This window comes from Dermochelys coriacea, chromosome 2 (genome assembly GCF_009764565.3).
Source record: "Dermochelys coriacea isolate rDerCor1 chromosome 2, rDerCor1.pri.v4, whole genome shotgun sequence".
Taxonomy (NCBI): Eukaryota; Metazoa; Chordata; order Testudines; family Dermochelyidae; genus Dermochelys; species Dermochelys coriacea.
Genome location: NC_050069.1, coordinates 271,126,148 through 271,148,028, shown reverse-complemented (window position 1 = coordinate 271,148,028; position 21,881 = coordinate 271,126,148). Strand labels below are relative to the sequence as shown.

General features: G+C 49.5%; 2 protein-coding genes across 2 annotated transcripts in view; both read left to right on the top strand.

Annotated features, from left to right (window-relative positions):
* LOC119850710 overlaps positions 1-21,881 on the top strand; it is an 829,101-nt gene that overhangs the window by 106,917 nt on the left and 700,303 nt on the right. The gene's annotated exons all lie outside the window — the stretch shown is intronic.
* The window catches only part of LOC119850716 (zinc finger protein 184-like), a 30,429-nt gene that overhangs the window by 6,275 nt on the left and 2,273 nt on the right, over positions 1-21,881 (top strand). The window contains exons 5-8 of the mRNA XM_043507143.1: positions 2,791-2,975; positions 9,993-10,526; positions 13,970-14,096; positions 21,768-21,875. Of these exons, the coding sequence (XP_043363078.1) occupies positions 2,791-2,975; positions 9,993-10,526; positions 13,970-14,096; positions 21,768-21,875 (954 nt within the window). The remainder of the gene's footprint in view (positions 1-2,790; positions 2,976-9,992; positions 10,527-13,969; positions 14,097-21,767; positions 21,876-21,881) is intronic.

Genomic DNA, 21,881 nt, shown 5'->3' with positions numbered 1-21,881 from the left:
TCCTAACCATCCATATCTCTCTTGTGCCCTGAATTCAAGTGTCTGGTGTGTCCATTTCCTGTCCTTTAAAGCTATTTCTCCTGCCAGTTTCCTATCGCCATACAGCAGCAGATTCTCTATGCTGTTCAAGAGTTGGATCCCTTTAGGAATAATCCAGTCCCACTGATTTGACTTTAATAGGAGTCAGAGTGGGCCCATTGGGTGTGGGAGCGAGATCTTAGGTGCCACCCAAGGCTGGACTGACAGCTGACGTCGCTGCCTCTCCAGTGTTCTCTACAAGAGAGTTAATTTGCAGATTTTCCCCACGAACCCATCACTTCGACCAGCGATCCTCAGACTGCGGCTCGTGAGCCACAAGCGGCTCTTTACTGTGTCTCCTGCGGCTCTTTGCGGGCCATGGGATTAAAACACAGTGTGATTGAATTATTAACCAATCAGAATACTCTTACTATGTTATTAACCAATTCGGTTATCAGCTTGTTCTAAGTCAGTAACTTATTTGCTGTGAGAATATATATAAAACCAAGTATTTCCCCTGTCGGTCACGCTGCGGGGGCTCTTTTGGGTCAAGTTGATCGCTAATTTGGCTCCTGAACCACTATGTTCTGAGTATCGCTGGCCTAGAAACTTCAGTCCATCTGCTGTAGGTATTTCTGATGTCCAGTATTTGTGGTGGCTTCTTGCCTGGGCCCTTGTGGGTTTGATAATCATCTGGTTGCTTTAAGGAGATGTAGGTACAAAAAGTAGGCTCTGTGAAGGTTTTGTAACACCCAACACAAATAAACCCACTTCCCTGTTGCTTTTTAATTTAAATGAAACAACAGTTTTCAGGGTTCAATCCATCCCCTGCAGTGCTGAAATCCAAACCACAGTGGCACTGTGTTAACATGAGGACAGGAAGTGAAATGGACGACAAACAGGAATGCTTCTAGCAAAGCAAGCTGTCTAGTTCCACTTCCCAAGAAGGCTGAAGTGCAAAACATGAACAAAAACCAGCCTCATTCATGAGGACCCAAAGGAGATGGTTTCATTTTTTCTGCGTTAATACTAGAGCAGAGTTTTATGTATTTATTATGTTGACGGTTTCCCTTTAATAGGTCGTGTGGCATATTCTCACTGGAGACTAGTCTGTCCATCTAAAGGCCAGCCATCAAAAACACAGACATCGACAAAAAAGTCTCAGTCCAGAGTGGTGTGCCGGCGGGAGGGGCTTAGCCAGGTTGGAGGGAGCCCTATCTGATAAGGGACCGAGTCAGGAAACGCAGTTCTGTTCTCTGAAAGTGGATGCCTGAGCGAGGAGACAGGCAGTGAGTGCTGCGGTGGGGATTCAATGAATGTACCTTAGCCAAAGTTCTGCATGCTCTATATTGTGTGGGCTGCTCGTAATGGTGTAGCACAATGGTGTCAGTATGTGGTCTTGCTTTTGCTTTCTTTTTCCTTCAAAAGAACAATTAAAATAATATAAACTTAAAGTAAGTGTGTCAGCTGGGGCCTCACTAGCCATGCTCTACAAGGACACGCGGTAAGGGCCAGGAGGTGGCTGGTAGTAGTGCAGATCCCATTCTCTGTCCCACAACAGGAGAAGGTGAGAGGTAATAAATGGGAGAAGGGCTGCTTTGCAGGAGTCCAGATCAATGTACAATGGGCATGGAGGCCAGTCCTGAAAAGTGCAGATGGTGGCCAGGCTGAGCACTGCAGAACAGATAAACTAGATCAATGGTTCTCAACCAGGGGTCTGGGGCCCCCTATGGGGCCTCGAGCAGGTTTCGGGGGCCTCCAAGCAGGGCCAGCATTAGACTCGCTGGGACCCAGAGCAGAACGCCGAAGCCCCTTTGCATGGGGCTGAAGCCCAGGTCCCTGAGCCCTGCCGGGGCGAAGCTGAAGCCTGAGCAATGTAGCTTCATGGGGGCACCTGTGGCATGGGGCCCCAGGCAAGTGCCCAGTTTGCTACCCCCTAACGCCGGCCTTAGCTTTTATATGAGAAAACCACTTGTGGCCCAGGTGGACCGTGGAGATTTTATAGTATGTTGGGGGAGCCTCGGAAAGAAAAAGGTTGTGAACCTCTGGACTAGATGGAGAGTCTCTGACCCCCACCAGACAGACCACTCCAAGGAAAGCCATGTGATTAACCAGATATGCTGAGCGCCACTGTTCAATCATGCAGATTTCTATTGCACCCCTCCTATGCCGGCTGCTTGGGTCCCAGGGGGCCAGTGGAGCAGTGGGAAAAGAGCTGGCTGGCTGCATGATGCTGATTCGTTCTGTTTCCAGCTTCTAAATTGCAGCTACAGCGACATCAAATATTTCCCTAGTGTTACTTTTCCATAAAGCAAATTGCTCTTGCCGTAACCGCTGTTTAGCCTGGTATCAAGCCTGGGCAGCGGTGCAAGTGGAATCCATTTCTTACTGGTACGGAGGGAGCCACGGGGGGCACGTGACCTTCCACGTGACTCTGCCCTGCCCCCAGCCTGGGGGCCCCACGCTCTCCCTGTCCCCTCCCCGTGATCCACCCCCCTTACCTGGGGGCGGGGCTCTGTCCTCCTCCCGCTGCGCCTTCGGAACCACAACGGGTGAAAGCAGAACATGGGGCCACTGGGCAGTGCCACACCCGCAGCTCCTCCAGCGTGGCTGTATCGCCCCCAGCCCTTCCCCGTAGGGTCTCCTCCATCTGTACAGCAGCCGGCCCTGCCAGAGGACAGGGCTGGGGGGTGGCACAGCAGCCGTGCCAGAGGAGTTGCCAGCGTGGGGCCACCCAGTGCCCTGACGTTCTCCTTGCCCCGCTGCGTTCAGGGCCGTCCCAGGAACTGCAGCAGGGAAAGCAGAAGAACACCGACAGCAACGCCGGTGGCTATACTGCCCCAGCCCTTTCCTCCGGCCAGGCCACTGTCAGATGGAGGAGACCCTGCGGGGAAGGGCTGGGGGCGGTACAGCTGCCCACCCAGTGCCCCTCCCACGTTCTGCTGTTCCTCTTTCCGGTACGCCACACCTGCTATAAATATCTTGCTGGTACAGCGGACCGGACCACCCTACTTGCACTGCTGAGCGTGGGCAAAATAATGGAAAAGCTGATGAGGGATTGAGTTGATTAAAGAATTAAAGGCTGTGACTATAATTCATGCCAGACAGCATGGTGTTATGGAACATGGGTCTTGTCCAACAACCTGATTTCATAAATGGGTCAATGGGTCAAAGGTCCATCTAGCCCAGTATCCTGTCTTCTGACAGTGGCCAGTACCAGGTGCTTCTGGCAGTCAGAGGTTTGGTGACACCCAGAGCATGAAGTTGCATTCCTGCCCATCTTGACTAATTGCCATGGATGGATCTGTCCTCCATGAACTTGCCTAATTCTTCTTTGAACACAGCTATACTTTCGGCCTTCACAACATCCTCTGGCAAGGAGTTCCACAGGTTGACTGTGTGCTGTGTGAAGAAATACTTCCTTTTGTTTGTGTGAAACCTGCTGCCTGTTCATTTCATTTGGTGGCCCCTCGTTCTTGTGTTATGAGGAGTAAATAGCACGTCCTTATTCAATTTCGGCACACCAGTCATGATTTTATAGACCTCTATCCTACCGCCCCCCACGCCCTCGTCGTCTCCTTTCCAAGCTGAAAAGTCCCAGTCTTATTAATCTGTATTCATATGGAGACTATTCCATCCCCTTCATCATTTTGTTTCTCTTCTTTGCACCTAAGATATTGAATTCTTTGTTGAGATTACAAATTACTATGTAAATGTTAGACTTTTGTAGGAGATTTAACTTAGTACCACACGGCATTCTTATTAAAAAATAGCACTATTCAATGTCGATAGAACACTTGTTGACTGGTTTAAGAACTAGCTAACTGACAGATCTCAAAAAGTAGTCATCAATGGGGAATCGGCCGCAAATGGGGGTGTTTCTAGTGAGGTCCCACAGGGATCAGTATGACGCCCAACACTATTCAACACTTTCATCGGTGATCTGCAAGTAAATATAAAATCCCAGTTGATAAAATTTGTGGATAACAGAGGCTGGCAGGAGGGCAACAGGGCAGTCATACAGTGCAATCTGGATCGCTTGGTTAAGTGGGCCCATTCAAACCAAACGCATTTTACTACAGCCAAATGCAAAGTCTTATATATGTAGGAACAAGGAACGCGGACCCCACCTACAGATGGGGGAACTGGATCCTGACTCTGAAAAGGGTCTAGGGGTGAGAGTGGACAAGAGACTGAACCTGAGCTCCCAGAGTGTTGCTGTGGCAAACAGGGCTAATGTGATCCTTGGATGTATAAACGGAGGAGTGGTGAGTGGAGCAGGTGGGGGATTTTATCCTGGTACACAGCACTGGTGAAACTGATGCTGGAATACTGTGTCCAGTTCTGGTGTCCACATTTCAAAAAGGATGTTGGGCAGAAAAGAGCCACAAAAATGACTCAGCTGAAGAAAATGTGAGAGACTGAAAGAGTTCCATCTGTTTATGAAAAGGAAGCCCGAGTGGGGACTTGGTTACAGCCTGGAAGTACCTTCCTGGGGAGAAAACACCAGGTACTAGCGGGCTCTTTAATCCTGCAGAGAGAATCATCACAAGAACTAATGGCTGGAAGCTGAAGCCAGACAAATTCAAATGAGAAATGAGACGTGAATTTGCAACAGTGAGAGGCTTAACCCTGGAAACAAAGGGTCGAGGCAGTGGAGGATTCTCTAGTTCCTGATGTCTCCAGATCCAGACGGCCTGCCTTGTGGGAGACAGGCAATAACATACAAGCGGCAAAGAGTCCTATGGCACCTTATAGACTAACAGGTGTATTGGAGCATGAGCTTTCGTGGGTGAATACCCACTTCGTCGGATGCAAGTGACGTCTGTTAGTCTATAAGGTGCCACAGGACTCTGCCACTTTTACAGATCCAGACTAACATGGCTACCCCTCTGATGAATAACATACAATTTATTGCATTGCATTTAGTAAATACAAATTACTGGGTCAATATAGGGGTAACTGGATGGTGTTTAATGGCCTGTGAGATACATAAGGTCAGACTAAGATTGGTGGTTTTCAACCTGCGGTTCGTGGACCCCTGGGGGGCTACAGAGTGTCTAAGATTTCCAAAGAGGCCCGCACCTCCATTTAGAATTTTTTAGGGGGCCACAAATGAAAAAAGGTTGAAAACCACTGGACTAGCTGCTTGAATGGTCCCTTCTGGCTTTAACATTAACCAACCTTTACCACTGCTCCTGCTAGCACCAGCTACACAGCGCTGGCCCGACTGGTGGGGGTGAGACAGAACCATTCTAACACTCTCCCGATCTAGCCCTCAGTCCATTCTGACATGGTACCATGATTCAGTCATGTCGCTCAGCCCTAGTTCTACAGGGACCATCCAACGCACGTTGTGCCACGGACTCCCAACAGTTGGGGAAGTTCAGAGGTGACTCTGGATCCAATCTTCACAGCTCCAGCTCTAAGTGAAATAACTCTGCTTCTCCAGCCAAGGATCTCAGGGCACTTGACAGAAGTGAATACAATGAGAGCTTCACAAGTCATCACTCTCCTCTGAGTGCTATGAGAAAGGTCAGTATTATCTCCATTTTACAAGTGGGAAACTGAGACACAGAGAGGTGATGTGAGTTTCCCATGGTCATCTAGCAAGACAGTGGCAGAGTCAGAAACAGAATCCAGATGTCCTGAGCCTGGTCTTGTATCTTTTACCACCAGACCATTATGATCTCAGCGTCCTGTCTCCAGAACCTTTTACTAAGAAGGACCCTGCTGCATGTATAGTGCTGAAGCGCCCTTCAGTGCAGCATGTGTGGTGGGTGCAGTCCTGCATGGCTGGCTAAGGGAAGAGAAGATCCGGCTGCACCCTGATGCCCTCACTGTGCCTAACCATAATAATATCATCATCTTACTATTATGCATGCAGTTGAGTCGGTACTATGCATCAATTAAATTTCAGGCAACCACACTAATTTTTCATATTTTCATGAAATTTCTATATGTTCATTGTGTGTGGGAGAGATTTGTACGTGCAACTGCAGTGTGTGTTGGGGGCATGTGGTGTGTTAACAAACAGTGGTGCATATTTGCTTTCACTATTCTATCTGTGGGTAGCATGAATTGAAGTAGGTCTTTCTATGTGGATTTACAGGTGACAAGATAACTGGACAGCCAAGAGTAAAGTATTCGGGTGGTTTATGGTCACTGGTGATTTGAAATTCTTTGTCCTGGATGAAGAAGATTGTCTGAGATTTTCAGCTTGTGTCACGAGAGGAGCAGAGTTATTGTTTCGATGGTGTGTTTGTATTTGAGAGTGGTGGAAGATGCACCTGTGTGGAATGGGGCAGGGTGAAGCTGGAACAGTCTAAAAGTTGTTGTTCTGTGAATAATATGATTTATGTTAGAATAGCACCTAGCAGCCCTAGTCATGGGCCAGGAGCTCAGTGTGCTAGGCACTGTACCATAAAGACAGTCCCTGCCCCACAGAGCTGACAATCTAGGTGTAAGACAAGAGACACCAGATGGCTACACACCATGAGAACGGCCACACTGGGTCAGACCAATGGTCCATCTAGTCCAGTGTCCTGTCTTCTGACAGTGGCCAGTGCCTGATGCTTCAAAGGGAATGAACAGAACAGGCAGTCATTGAGTGAGCCATCCTCTGCCATCCAGTCCCAGCTTCTGGCAGACAGAGTTTCAGGGACACTCAGAGCATGGGGTTGCATCCCTGCCTATCCTGGCTAATAGCCATTGATGGACCTACCCTCCAGGAACTTATCTAGTTCTTTTTTTAACCCCATTATGGTTTTGGCCTTCACAACATCCCTTGGCAATGAGTTCCACAGGTTGACTGTGCGTTGTGTGAAAAAATATTTCCTTTTGTTTGTTTTAAACCTGCTGCCCATTAATTTCATTGGGTGGCCCCTAGTTCTTGTGTTATGAGAAGGAGTAAATAACACTTCCTTATTCACTTTCTCCACTCCATTCATGATTTTATAGTCATAGAATATCAGGGTTGGAAGGGACCTCAGGAGGTCGTCTAGTCCTTTGTCCTATCCCCCCTTAGTCGTCTCTTTTCCAAGCTGAAAAGTCCCAGTTTTATTAATCTCTCCTCGTACAGAAGCTGTTCCAGACCCCTCATCATTTTCGTTGCCCTTCTCTGCACTTTTTCCAATTCTAATATCTCTTTTTTGAGATGGGGCAACCAGAACTACATGCTGTATTCAAGATGTGGGCATACCATGGATTTATATAGAGACAATATGGTATTTTCTGTCTTATTATCTATCCCTTTCCTAATGGTTCCCAACATTCTGTTCCTTTTTTGACTGCTGCTGCACATTGAGTAGATGTTTTCAGAGAACTCTCCACAATGACTCCAAGATCTCTTTCTTGGGTGGTAACAGCTAATTTAGACCCCATCATTTTATATGTAGAGTTGGGATTATGTTTTCCAATGTCCATTACTCTGCATTTATCAGCATTGAATTTCATCTGCCATTTTGTTGCCCAGTCACCCAGTTTCATGAGATCCCTTTGTAGCTCTTCGCAGTCTGCTTGGGACTTAACTATCTTGAGTAGTTTTGTATTGTCTGCAAACTTTGACACCTCACTGTTTGCCCCTTTTTTCCAGATCATTTATGAATATGTTGAACAGCACAGACCCAAGTACAAATCCTTGGGGGGCCCTGCTATTTACCTCTCTCCACTGTGAAAATTGACCATTATTCCGACTCTTTGTTTCCTGTCTTTTTTTTCAGTTACTGATCCACGAGAGGACCTTCCTTCATATCCCATGATAGCTTATTTTGCCTAACAGCTTCTGGGGAGGGACCTTGTCAAAGGCTTTCTGAAAGTCCACGTACACTATATGCACTGGATCACCCTTATTCCCATGTTTGTTGACCCCCTCAAAGAATTCTAGTAGATTGGTGAGGCATGATTTCCCCTTACAAAAGTGATGTTGGTTCTTCCCCAACAAATCACATTCTTCTATGTGTCTGATCATTCTGTTCCTTACTGTTGTTTCAACCAATGTGCCTGGTACTGAAGTTAGGCTTACTGGCCTGTAATTGCCAGGATCGCTTCTGGAGTCTTTTTAAAAAATTGGTATCACGTTAGCTGTCCTCCATTCACCTCAGTGATAGGTTGGTTATATACCATAGTTAGTAGTTCTACAATTTCATATGTGAATTCCTTCGAAACTCTTGGGTGAATATCATCTGGTCCTGGTGACTTATTACGCTTGAATTTATCAATTTGTTCCAAAACCTCTTCTATTGACACCTTAATCTGCAACAGTTCCTCAGATTTATCACCTGAAAAGAATGGCTCAGGTGTGGGAATCTCCTCACATCCTCAGCTGTGCAGACAGATGGAAAGAATTCATTTAGCTTCTCCTCAATGGCTTTGTCTTCCCTGAGTGCTCCTTTAGCACCTCAATTATCCAGTAGCCCCACTGCAGGCCTCCAGCTTCTGATATACTTTAAAAATTTTGCTGTTAATTTTTGTGTCTTGCTAGTTGTTCTTCAAATTCTTTTTTGGCCTGACTAATTATACTTGACTGGCCAGAGTTTATGCTCCTTTCTATTTACCTCACTAGGATTTGACTTCCAATTTTTAAAAAATGTCTTTTTGTCTCTAACCGCCTCTTTTACTCTGGTGTTTCGCCATGGTGTCATTTTTTATTTTTATTTTGGTCCTCTTATTGCTTTTTTTTATTTGGGGTGTATAGATATAGTTTGAGCCTCTATTATGGTGGGTTTTTTTTAAAAGTTTCCATGCAGCTTGCAGGCATTTCACTCTTGTGACAGTTCCTTTTAATTATCGTTTTACTAGCCTCCTCGTTTTTGTGTAATTCCCCTTTTTTTAAGTTGAATGATACTGTGGTGAGTTTCTTTGGTATTTTCCTCCTGCTAGGATGTTAAATTTAACTACATTATGGTCACTATTACTGAGCAGTCCAGCTCTATTAATCTCTTGGACCAGATCCTGTGCGCCACTTAAGACCAAATCAAGAATTGCCTCTCCCCTTGGGGGGGTTCCAGGACTAGCTGCTCCAAGAAGCAGTCGTTAATGGTATCTAGAAATTTTATCTCTGCATCCCGTCCTGAGGTGACATGTACCCAGTCCGTATGGGGATAGCTGAAATCCCCCATTATTGTTGGGATTTCTGTTTTTGTAGCCTCTCTAATCTCCCTGAGCATTTCACAGTCACTATCACCATCCTGGTCAGGTGATCAGCAGTATATTCCTACCACTATATTCTTATTACTAGAGCATGGAATTTCTATCCATAGAGATTCTATGGTACAGTTTGATTCATTTAAAGATTTTTACTGTATTTGACGCTATGATTTCTTTCACATACAGTGCCACTCCCACACAGCATGACCTACTCTTTCCTGTCTGGTCTTTACTAGGGGTCTTCCTTAGTGGAGTTAGACCTGACTGGATCTTAGCCCTTAACTGAGAACTTGCTCAGCCCTTAATTGAAAGGGCCAAAGAGCTTTTCTCCATAGTGGGTTTCATGGGTTCAGTTAAACAGCTGTTAAGGATAGTTCTGAGGTTCCAGCATTGGCCTGCTAAACCCCGGGTTGTGAGTTCAATCCTTGAGGAGGCCATTTAGGGATCTAGGGCAAAAATTGGGGATTGGTCCTGCTTTGAGCAGGGGATTGGACTCAGTGACCTCCTGAGGGCCCTTTCAACCCTGATATAGTCTATGAAAACCAGATCATAGCCTTTTAACCGGTTTGAATAAAACTCCTTCTTCTTTTCATTCCTTACTTTCACTTCCTTGGTGTTTCGATGTCATCGCCTGACGGTGCGGTCATCATCAGAGGGTCTTCCAGGACCACAGGGCCGAGCAGCCCGACTGTGCAGTGTCCTGTCAGCGGAAACACGGCTCGGGCCTCCTGCCTCCCTCCCAGAGAAAAGAACAGGAGGACTTGTGGCACCTTAGAGACTAACAAATTTATTAGAGCATAAGCTTTCCTGAGCTACCACTCACTAAGACGCGTGCACAAGCCCCTTTCCCCGGGGCAGGTCCCCCTCGGGGCTGCGTGGAAGCCACGGGCGGGTACGAGGTGGGACGTAGGGGCCTTTCCCCGCTGCAGCAGCCCCGTTCCCATGCAGGCGCTTGCGCTGCGGAGGGTCCCGGGGTGCAACACTCGCGGCTGGCCGCCCAGCCACCCTGGGTGCGGGCGCGGGACCCCGCTAGGACCCAGCCCGGGGAGCTCCGGGGCCAGGCGAGCGGGAGGCGGCCCCGCGCTGCGGGGCTGCCGGGAGCTGTAGTTTTTTCTCCCTCCGCAGCAGGGGGATGCCCGGGGCCCCCGGCGCGGCTCCCCGGGAGAGCCGGAGACCGCCGCGCCCGAGCTCCGGGGGCTCCCCGGGCCCGGCTGCCCGCGCACCCCGCGCAGCGCATCCTGCGCCCGGACCGCTCCCAGCCGGGGGCGCGCAGCCATTGCGCCCGGAGCTCGCCGAGCTTTGTCCCGACGCGCCTGCCCGGCCGAGCCCAGGGGACGATGCCCGGCGGGGGCCGGGCGCAGGTAGGCGCCGCCTTGGCCCGGCTCGGGGCGCAGGGAGCGGGGCGCTGCGCTCCCGGGGCCAACTGCGCAGCGGGAGCCCGGTGACAATGGGAGCCCGGGGCCGAGCCGGGCCGGGCCGGGCCAGCAGCCCTGCCCGCGGTCTGTGGCCCCCTTAGGGACCGCAGCCCGTGTGTGCCCCGCCCGGCCCGGCCCGGGGGGCGCTGGCCCCCGGGAGCCCGGGGCGCTGGGTGGGTGAACCGGGCTGGGGCTCGGCTCTCGGTGGGTGGGGGCCCCGGGGGCGGGCAGTGTCCCCGCAAGCCCAAGGAAAGCCGAGACGGGGGGACAGGGGGGCGCTGGGGAATCGGCGTTGGGCTCCCTTGGTTTAGCCTCGTATTAAGGACCCGGGGAAGGGGGTAAAGGGCAGGAAAGCCGCAGCCTGCTGTTCCCGGACCCGCTGGCCAGCTGCGGAGAGCACAGGGACAGGCGAGGCGCAGGGGAAATACAGCTCGCAAGGCTACGGCTGGGAAACTGCAGGGGATCCCCCCTGAGACTCCAAACTTTCACGGGCAGGGAGCAGCTTGGGACCCCTCCGCGCCAGCAGAGACCAAGGGGTGCCCTGGGCAGCAAATTGGACAGTGACGTGCCATGGCTAGCGGGGCCCTGGCAGGAAAGGCCAATGCTGTTTGGAGCTGAGGAGGGGGCAATTCATCCCTTTGTGGCGCTGGTGGGATCGCGCTGGGCGCCACACCAGGGAGACTCCCTCCGAGAGTCCCACAGAAGCAACACCAAATTATTCAGAGGCTGAAGGAAAGATTTTAATGCACGATCTCGGGCGGGTGGAAAGGATGACGGAGGAGGGAATGTGGTACCAGTCTGCAGAGTGGGGGCCTGACGCAGGAAGAAGTGTTCAGACTGCACCAAGACAATGTGGACTCACAGGCCCCAGGGGTTTCTCTACAGACGAGAAAGGGCTCTTTGATCTAAAGGCAGAAGGAAAGCCAGTGGCTGGACGCTGAAGGTTGATCGATACATTCAGGCTAGAAATAAGGTGCAATTTCTGAGCAATGTGGCAATTAACCAATGGAATAATTTACCAAGGGACATGATGAATTCGTCATCACTTGAAGTCTTTAAATCAAGACTGGATGGCTTTCTAGTAAATATGCCCTAGCTCAGCCACAAGATATGGGCTTGATGCAGAAATCACTGGGAGAAGTTCTCTGGCCTATGTTATGCAAGAGATCAGGCTAGATGATGAGACTGGTCCCTTCTGGCCTTCCAAACGAATCTATGAAAAAATCCTGCCCAAGAAACTCAATTGCTTTTTAAAAACCAATGACTAGCCATAGGGGATGAAGTAGTTATAAATCCAGTTGCATTTTAGTTGAGTGTGTGAAATCTTCGGTGAAAAATTAATTTGCAATGACTCACCTAGAAGCACACATCATGTGGACAGAAAACGGGCTTGAACCCCCCAAACATAGGGCAATGATAAGCTCTAGTGCACGGGTAGGGACTTCTGAAATTAGACCTTTAGGCTGAGATTTTGAAAGCTGCCTATGGGATTTAGACGCAGAGTCCCCATTGGCATTACTGGGAGCTGTGTGCCTCCATGAGATGCACCAACAGGAGAATCGTCTCCATGAGGGAAGTGCTGGAAGCCTGGTGCTCGGCATATTTCAAACTAACTTAGACAAAGCCCTAACCAGCATCGCCGGGTCACTGCTGCAGCCCTTACTGGTCAGAACTCCCTTTCATTTCAGCGGAAGTTTTGTCTGAACCCAGACTGCAGGATCTGCCCCGGGTGGTGGCCAGGATTGGACTGGCAGAGGAGGCCAGGTGCTACACAACCTCATTTCTATTCGTCTGTGTGGCCGTGCAGGATGATTTGTACACATATAAATTAGAATGAGGTTGATACTGTGGCTGTGGCTGTGTCCCGCTGTCTCTTGTGTGGTCGTTTACACCTGGGCCAAGCGGGCATGTAAAGCCACGCAGTCGGAGAAGTTCCATCTTATGCCCATTGTGCACTCCCTTTGCAAATGGTTATACTGGGGTAGGGCAATGGAGAGTCGGACCATGGGCCTGGCAGAGATTCTGCTGGCTGATAAAGCCATCCAGGAGACACTGAACTCTGGAGTGAGGGAGCTATTGCCAGGATAATGGGCCTTATTCAGGTGAGTCAGTTCCCACCATGCTTCAGCTTCCCCATCTGCAAAACAGGGACCGTGCTACTTGCTAACTGAAGTGCTTTGGGATCGCTAGATAAAGAGTGCTCCACCTGTTACTAGAAAAGGACTACTTGTGGCACCTTAGAGACTAACAAATTTATTTGAGCATAAAGTTTCGTGAGCGACAGCTCACTTCATCGGATGCATACCGCTGATCATGAATAAAGAGGGATGTTTGCTCCGAAACACCCAGCCTGGAGGGACGATCTTCGGGAAAAGTCCAAAGTATTAAAAAAATAAATACTGCAGCTGATCAGGAAGGGCCAGAGATCTTGATGCAGAAACGTTTATGGAACCAACTTCTCTTTGCACAGAATCAAAAGAATTATTTGAAAGCCGCCAGCTCCCTTTGCTTTGCTCAATTGCAGATATGGAGTGAGGAGGCAGTGAGCTAAGCCAAATGGTTCTGAGGTGGGGACCGTGTGGACGAAGCCCTGACACTAAGCAGAAGTGCTAATGGAGCGGTGTCTCCGTAGAGCGCCCAGCCCCAGGGGTAACTGGAATGGGCCCTCCTGTTACAAGAAAGGGAGGTAACCGGGCCCTTGGGTGGAATTCCCTGGGCCTTGCCTTGTCATGGACGCTTGTGGAAAGTGGATGCAAACCGTGGCCACACCGCAAGGGCAGCTTCACACAACTCCTGTCGGGAGCTGGAAGTCGTCTTTCCTTATGGGTTCTTGTAGTAGGGCTTTTCCCCTCGCTAGATTGAACCACTCTAAAGCCCATGTCTGGGGCCCTCAGCAGCCCAGAAGGTCTCCGGCAGTTTATTTGCTGGGCTGGGGCCTGGACTAGCCAGGTTAAACAGGACACAAGTGGGGTGAACCTAGCCATTCATCAATATATGAAGGGCATTTTGGAGGCAGCCACTGCTATTGTTAATATTTCCGAGAGGGCAGTGCTCACAATGCGCCAGGCACTGTGCCCGCAGAGAAGAGGAGATGGTCCATGTCTAAAAGGCATGTTGTGAACCCTTATCACCCCCTTTGTGGCATGGCTGATGTAACGTCCTCCTCTGTAACTCACGGAGTTCCAGCACTAGTGAGCCCGCTTCTGACCTGCTGTGTTTTCTAACCCGGTTGATCCGTGCATAGCCGACATTATTTCTGATCAGACACAGTGTAAAATGGCCTCGGTTAGCGCTGAAACTCAGACACCTGGAATATCCCCAGCCTGCAGGGCAGTCAGGGCTGGGCTGCCGGTGGTGGGAGGTACCGAAAGGGGCTGCTTGTTTTGCAGGTGCCGGTGGCGTTCGAGGACGTCGTGGTCTATTTCTCCCCGGAGGAGTGGGCGGAGTTAGCAGAATGGCAGCGGGAGCTGTACCGAGATGTGATGAAGGAGAATTACGAGCTCATCTCCTCCTTGGGTAAAGAGACACTTCTCCTCATGTTACCGAGAGCTGCGTGGTCTATGTAAGGCTGGTTCCTGGCACTTTCGAGGATTCCCTCTCTCCCAAGAGTGGTTAAGGATCGTTATCCTGAAAGTTCGCAGACCCTCTGCAAATAGAAATGCAAAGAGCATTGTTCTTATGGAATTAATTTTCAGGTGCCCAGGAGGGTCGGGAGCTTCTCCCACTCTCCCCAAACAGGAGAGTTTCAGTCCCACAAACTCATATATTCAATCCCCCCAAACTCAGACCTGTGGAGCTGAGGTCCCTCTACGTATCCCTCACAAGAGCATCAGTGTCACAATTCAAACACAAACGTCACAAAACCAGGAAATGCAGAGTTCAGGGGACACTTCCCACACAGCCTTAACTCTGCCCTGTGAGGGGGACCAGCACCTCGTTGTTTTAGGGGTGGGGAATATTTTTCCTCTGAGAGACTTGGGCAAAGTACAAGAAAGTAATTAGGGGAAATCCCCATTGCATCATTAGCCCCTTTACATTGTGATTGTGCAGCAGGAAAGAAGGAGACGTGTGATCTCCATCAGCCAGCAATCCAGTGGTGCTGCCCACTCACGTGGAGGATCCACTGGACAGCATGCAGAGGAGGCCTGCACTGGAGTGGGGCCAGGCCCAGAGATAGGGCAGGTTTCGTTGGCGAGAGGGATAAGGTATTGTCATGCTCCAAGTGCCTCTTGGCATCCCAAATGGGCATCGTTTGAGAGATGTTTCTGACGCTGATTATAAAGAGAGGTTCTTATCATTCTCAGGCCACGTCTACACTATAAAATTAAAAAGAAAAGGAGTACTTGTGGCACCTTAGAGACTAACAAATTTATTAGAGCATAAGCTTTCGTGAGCTACAGCTCACTTCATTGGATGCATTTGGTGGAAAAAACAGAGGGGAGATTGATATACACACACAGAGAACGTGGAACAATGGGTTTATCATACACACTGTAAGGAGAGTGATCACTTAAGATAAGCCATCACCACCAGCGGGGGGGGGGGTGGGAAGGAGGGAAACCTTTCATGGTGACAAGCAAGGTAGACTATTTCCAGCAGTTAACAAGAATATCTGAGGGACAGTGGGGGGTGGGGTGGGGGCAAGAAATAACATGGGGAAATAGTTTTACTTTGTGTAATGACTCATCCATTCCCAGTCTCTATTCAAGCCTAAATTAATTGTATCCAGTTTGCAAATTAATTCCAATTCAGCAGTCTCTCGTTGGAGTCTGTTTTTGAAGCTTTTTTGTTGAAGGATAGCCACCCTCAGGTCTGTAATCAAGTGACCAGAGAGATTGAAGTGTTCTCCAACCGGTTTTTGAATGTTATAATTCTTGACGTCTGATTTGTGTCCATTCATTCTTTTACGTAGAGACTGTCCAGTTTGACCAATGTAGATGGCAGAGGGGCATTGCTGGCACATGATGGCATATATCACATTGGTAGATGCGCAGGTGAACGAGCCTCTGATAGTGTGGCTGATGTGATTAGGCCCTATGATGGTGTCCCCTGAATAGATATGTGGACAGAGTTGACAACGGGCTTTGTTGCAAGGATAGGTTCCTGGGTTGGTGGTTCTGTTGTGTGGTGTGTGGTTGCTGGTGAGTATTTGCTTCAGGTTGGGGGGCTGTTGGTAAGCAAGGACTGGCCTGTCTCCCAAGATCTGTGAGAGTGATGGGTCGTCCTTCAGGATAGGTTGTAGATCCTTGATGATGCGTTGGAGAGGTTTTAGTTGGGTGCTGAAGGTGATGGCTAGTGGCGTTCTGTTATTTTCTTTGTTGGGCCTGTCCTGTAGTAGGTGACTTCTGGGTACTCTTCTGGCTCTGTCAATCTGTTTCTTCACTTCAGCAGGTGGGTATTGTAGTTGTAGGAATGCATGATAGAGATCTTGTAGGTGTTTGTCTCTGTCTGAGGGGTTGGAGCAAATGCAGTTATATCGTAGCGCTTGGCTGTAGACAATGGATCGAGTGGTATGATCTGGATGAAAACTAGAGGCATGTAGGTAGGAATAGCGGTCAGTAGGTTTCCGATATAGGGTGGCGTTTATGTGACCATCGCTTATTAGCACCGTAGTGTCCAGGAAGTGGATCTCTTGTGTGGACTGGTCCAGGCTGAGGTTGATGGTGGGATGGAAATTGTTGATATCATGGTGGAATTCCTCAAGAGCTTCTTTTCCATGGGTCCAGATGATGAAGATGTCATCAATGTAGCGCAAGTAGAGTAGGGGCATTAGGGGACGAGAGCTGAGGAAGCGTTGTTCTAAGTCGGCCATAAAAATGTTGGCATACTGTGGGGCCATGCGGGTACCCATCGCAGTGCCGCTGACTTGAAGGTATACATTGTCACCAAATGTGAAATAGTTATGGGTCAGGACAAAGTCACAAAGTTCTGCCACCAGGTTAGCCGTGACAGTATCGGGGATACTGTTCCTGACGGCTTGTAGCCCATCTTTGTGTGGAGTGTTGGTGTAGAGGCTTCTACATCCGTAGTGGCTAGGATGGTGTTTTTAGGAAGATCACCAATGGACTGTAGTTTCCTCAGGAAATCGGTGGTGTCTCGAAGATAGCTGGGAGTGCTGGTAACGTAGGGCCTGAGGAGGGAGTCTACATAGCCAGACAATCCTGCTGTCAGGGTGCCAATGCCTGAGATGATGGGGCGTCCAGGATTTCCAGGTTTATGGATCTTGGGTAGCAGATAGAATACCCCAGGTCGGGGCTCCAGGGGTGTGTCTGTGCGGTTTTGTTCTTGGGCTTTTTCAGGGAGTTTCTTGAGCAAATGCTGTAGTTTCTTCTAGTAACTCTCAGTGGGATCAGAGGGTAATGGCTTGTAGAAAGTGGTGTTGGAGAGCTGCCTAGTAGCCTCTTGTTCATACTCCGACCTATTCATGATGACGACAGCACCTCCTTTGTCAGCGTTTTTGATTATGATGTCAGAGTTGTTTCTGAGGCTGTGGATGGCATTGTGTTCTGCATGGCTGAGGTTAAGGGACAAGCGATGCTGCTTTTCCACAATTTCAGCTCGTGCACGTCGGCGGAAGCACTCTATGTAGAAGTCCAGGCTGCTGTTTCGACCTTCAGGAGGAGTCCACCCAGAATCTCCTAATGCCTCTACTCTACTTGCGCTACATTGATGACATCTTCATCATCTGGACCCATGGAAAAGAAGCCCTTGAGGAATTCCACCATGATTTCAACAATTTCCATCCCACCATCAACCTCAGCCTGGACCAGTCCACACAAGAGATCCACTTCCTGGACACTACGGTGCTAATAAGCAATGGTCACATAAACGCCACCCTATATCGGAAACCTACTGACCGCTATTCCTACCTACATGCCTCTAGCTTTCATCCAGATCATACCACATGATCCATTGTCTACAGCCAAGCTCTACGATATAACCGCATTTGCTCCAACCCCTCAGACAGAGACAAACACCTACAAGATCTCTATCATGCATTCCTACAACTACAATACCCACCTGCTGAAGTGAAGAAACAGATTGACAGAGCCAGAAGAGTACCCAGAAGTCACCTACTACAGGACAGGCCCAACAAAGAAAACAACAGAACGCCACTAGCCATCACCTTCAGCCCCCAACTAAAACCTCTCCAACGCATCATCAAGGAACTACAACCTATCCTGAAGGACGAGCCATCGCTCTCACAGATCTTGGGAGACAGGCCAGTCCTTGCTTACAGACAGCCCCCCAATCTGAAGCAAATACTCACCAGCAACCACACACCACACAACAGAACCACTAACCCAGGAACCTATCCTTGCAACAAAGCCCGTTGCCAACTCTGTCCACATATCTATTCAGGGGACACCATCATAGGGCCTAATCACATCAGCCACACTATCAGAGGCTCGTTCACCTGCGCATCTACCAATGTGATATATGCCATCATGGGCCAGCAATGCCCCTCTGCCATGTACATTGGCCAAACTGGACAGTCTCTACGTAAAAGAATGAATGGACACAAATCAGACGTCAAGAATTATAACATTCAAAAACCAGTCGGAGAACACTTCAGTCTCTCCGGTCACTCGATTACAGACCTGAGGGTGGCTATCCTTCAACAAAAAAACTTCAAAAACAGACTCCAACAAGAGACTGCTGAATTGGAATTAATTTGCAAACTGGATACAATTAACTTAGGCTTGAATAGAGACTGGGAATGGATGAGTCATTACACAAAGTAAAACTATTTCCCCATGTTATTTCTCCCCCCCACCCCACCCCACTCCCCACTGTTCCTCAGATATTTTTGTTAACTGCTGGAAATAGCCTACCTTGCTTGTCACCATGAAAGGTTTTCCTCCTTTCCCCCCCCTGCTGCTGGTGATGGCTTATATTAAGTGATCACTCTCCTTACAGTGTGTATGATAAACCCATTGTTTCATGTTCTCTGTGTGTGTATATCAATCTCCCCTCTGTTTTTTCCACCAAATGCATCCGATGAAGTGAGCTGTAGCTCACGAAAGCTTATGCTCTAATAAATTTGTTAGTCTCTAAGGTGCCACAAGTACTCCTTTTCTTTTTGCGAATACAGACTAACACGGCTGCTACTCTGAAAACTATAAAATTAAGTCAATCTAATGTACATTGATGTACAGCCGCTGCAGTAATCTCACCGCTTGTGCATGTCTACACTTGGCTCCTTGCATCAGCGGGGGGTGTCCTCACCAGGAGCGCTTGTATCAGTTGTGCTGTCAGTGCGGGGCATTATGGGAAGGCTCCTGAAAACCAGTGACAACACGGTGTCTGCACTGACACTGGGTTGACCTAACTACATCAACCTTGACTCTACGCCACTCGTGGAGATGGAGTTATTAAATCGGCATAGTGGGACAGTTACATCGCGGAGTAAAATTTTAGTGTAGACCGGGGCTTAAACTCAGCCAGAGCCCACCAAAGCAGAGCTCCAGTAAACATTTTCAAACCCACGGAAGCCCCAGCACCTCCCGTGGGGCTGAAGCCCTGAGTCTGGCGCCTGCCGCAGGGCTAAGGCCCCAAGCCCCTTGCACCTCCCTTGCAGGGCTAAAGCCCCAAGCTCCTGCACCTCCTCCCACGAGGCTAAAGCCCCAAGCTCCTGCACCTCCTCCCACGGGGTTAAAGTTCCTTTGTGCCTCCCCACCATGGGGCTAACGCCCCAAACCCCAGTGGCTCCCCCGCAGGGCTAAAGTCCTGAGACCCCCTGCTACGCAGCTGAAGCCCCTAAAGGGAGTAGGGGGGAGCCGGGAAATAATCTCTGAGAATTGAAGCCCTGGTGTAGACCCTTCCATAATTAGGGGGCGTAAGCTGCCTTGTGTCAGCCCAGCTCTCTAGTGTAGATCAGGCCTCAGTAATGTAAATTCAAAGCTACTTCGAATCCTGGCCAGTTCCCTGCCTCTCCCCACTCTGAAACATCCCCTTAGTGACTACAAATAACCAGCTTAGGTTAAAATCAGTGTGTGGCTGTCGCTGGCAGGTGTGCCATCTGTATAGTCACCTGGGCCAGTCATTGGGGAACCACCAAAACAAACCCAGACAGCTTAGCCAGAGTCAATGAAAACCCTCCTGTCTGTTGCTGGCATGCTGAGCTTTGCTGGAATGTGTCACCCTCCAGGGAGATATGGTGGGTGAGGTAATATTTTATTGGACAAACTTACTCATACTAAGTTTGCCAGTCCCGAGGAAGGGCTCTGTGTAGCTCGAACGCTGGTCTCTGTCACCAGCAGAAGTTGATCCAATAAAAGATATTCTCACTGGCCTTGTCTCTCTACTATCCTGGGACTGACACAGCTACCCCAACACTGCATGGCCCTCCCGTGTCATTTACAATCCAGGTCACTGTCCGACTCGCTGCCTTTCAGGACCCAGAGAGGGTTTCAGGAATTAAGAAGCAGCTGGGGAAAGCCACTCACCCTGTGCAACAAAAATGATCAGGGGGATGGAACGGCTTCCGTATGAGGAGAGATTAATGAGACTGGGATTTTTCAGCTTGGAAAAGAGACGATTGAGGGGGGATATGATAGAGGTCTGTGAAATCAGGAATGGTATGGAGACAGTGAACAAGGAAGTGTTATTTACTCCTTCTCATAACACAAGAACTAGGGGCCACCAAATGAAATAAACAGGCAGCAGGTTTAATACAAACAAAAGGCAGTATTTCTTCACACAACGCACAGTCAACCTGTGGAACTCATTGCCAGGGGATGTTGTGAAGGCCAAAAGTATAGTTGGGTTATTAAAAGAACTAGATCAGTTCCTGGAGGGTAGATCCATCAGTGGCTATTCGCCAAGACAGTGAGCGACGCAATCCCATGCTCTAGGTCAGTGGTCTCCAAAGTGGGGTGTGCGCACCCCAGGGGGTGCGCAAGACGATTGGGGGGCACCGCCGGAGCAAAAGGGCGGTGTGGCAGGAGGAGCACCACCGGAGGGGGAAAAAAGGGGGGGCATCCCTGAGTCCTCTGGCCCGTGGAGGAGCTGGGGCAGTGGAGCAGCCAGCGGCCGGAAAGAAGCGGCACTTTCCCCTTCAAAGCCGGTCGGAGAGAAGTGGCACTTTGAAGGGGAAAGCGCCGCTTCTCTCCGGCCGCTGGCTGCACGGCTGCCCCTGCTCTTCCTGAGTCCTCCAGCCCGTGCTTGCAGGGCCGCATTCCGAAAGGGGCTTTAGAGTTGCAGGCCAGGGCCCCAGGGCCCCCTTAGCCCAGGGCCCTGAAGCCCCTAAAGCCCCTGCGTTCCAGGTGGCCCTACCTGCTGGGGGGGAGGGGAGCTCCCAGAATCGCGGCTCCCAGAATAGTGGCCATAGTGGGGGTGCTGCAATGCGCAGAGCCACCTGCACACCCCCTGCACCAAACAGGAGCTGCCCCAGGTAAGTGCTCTGCACCTCCTGCCTGCCCCAGCCCTGAGCCTATTCCCGCACCCCCATCCTGAATGCTCTCCTACACCCTAACTCCCTTCCAGACCCTGCACCCCGACCCTGAGCACCCTCCTGCACCCTAACTCCCTCCAGGCCCCGCACCCCGACCCTGAGCGCCCTTCCGCACCCTAACTCCCTCCCCGACCCTGCACCCCACCCTGAGCACCCGCTGTATCACAAAGTGTTAAACCAAGATTTAAAAAAATAATAAAGCGTATTCAATCACATTGCTCTCTCTAAAAATATTATTAATAATAATTTTTTTTAGTGAGAGCAAAAAGGTTTTTTGTACCATTAATAAATAAAATAAAAAAATATTTTAAAAATATTGTTTATTTCATCTTTATCTCATCGTTTTTTAATTTTTACTTTTTGTGTATGTTTTATAATTTACACCATATATTAGTACAGTAGTACATGTATATAATTTATACATAAATATACATATATTGGGGTGCATGTTAAAAAAAATTTTACTGATAGGGTGCGCGATCAAAAGAGTTTGGAGACCACTGCTCTGGGTGTCCCTAAGCCTCTGATTGCCAGAAGCTGGGAGTGGGCGACAGGGGATGTATCACTCAATAACTGCTCTGTTCTGTCCATTCCCTCTGGGGCATCTGGCACTGGCCACTATGGGAAGACAGGAGACTGGGTGAGATGGACCTTTGGTTTGACTCAGTCTGTCCGTTCTTATGTTCTTCTAAGCCTGTCTCATTGACCTGTGATTTTTGCCTCCTGCACAGGGTGTCCGGGTGCCAAACCAGAGATCATCTGTCAGATGGAGCATGGGGAGGAGCCATGTGTGGGGGAGCCTCAGGGCTGGAGAGAGAGGAGACCCCAGAGCCCCTGCTTAGGTG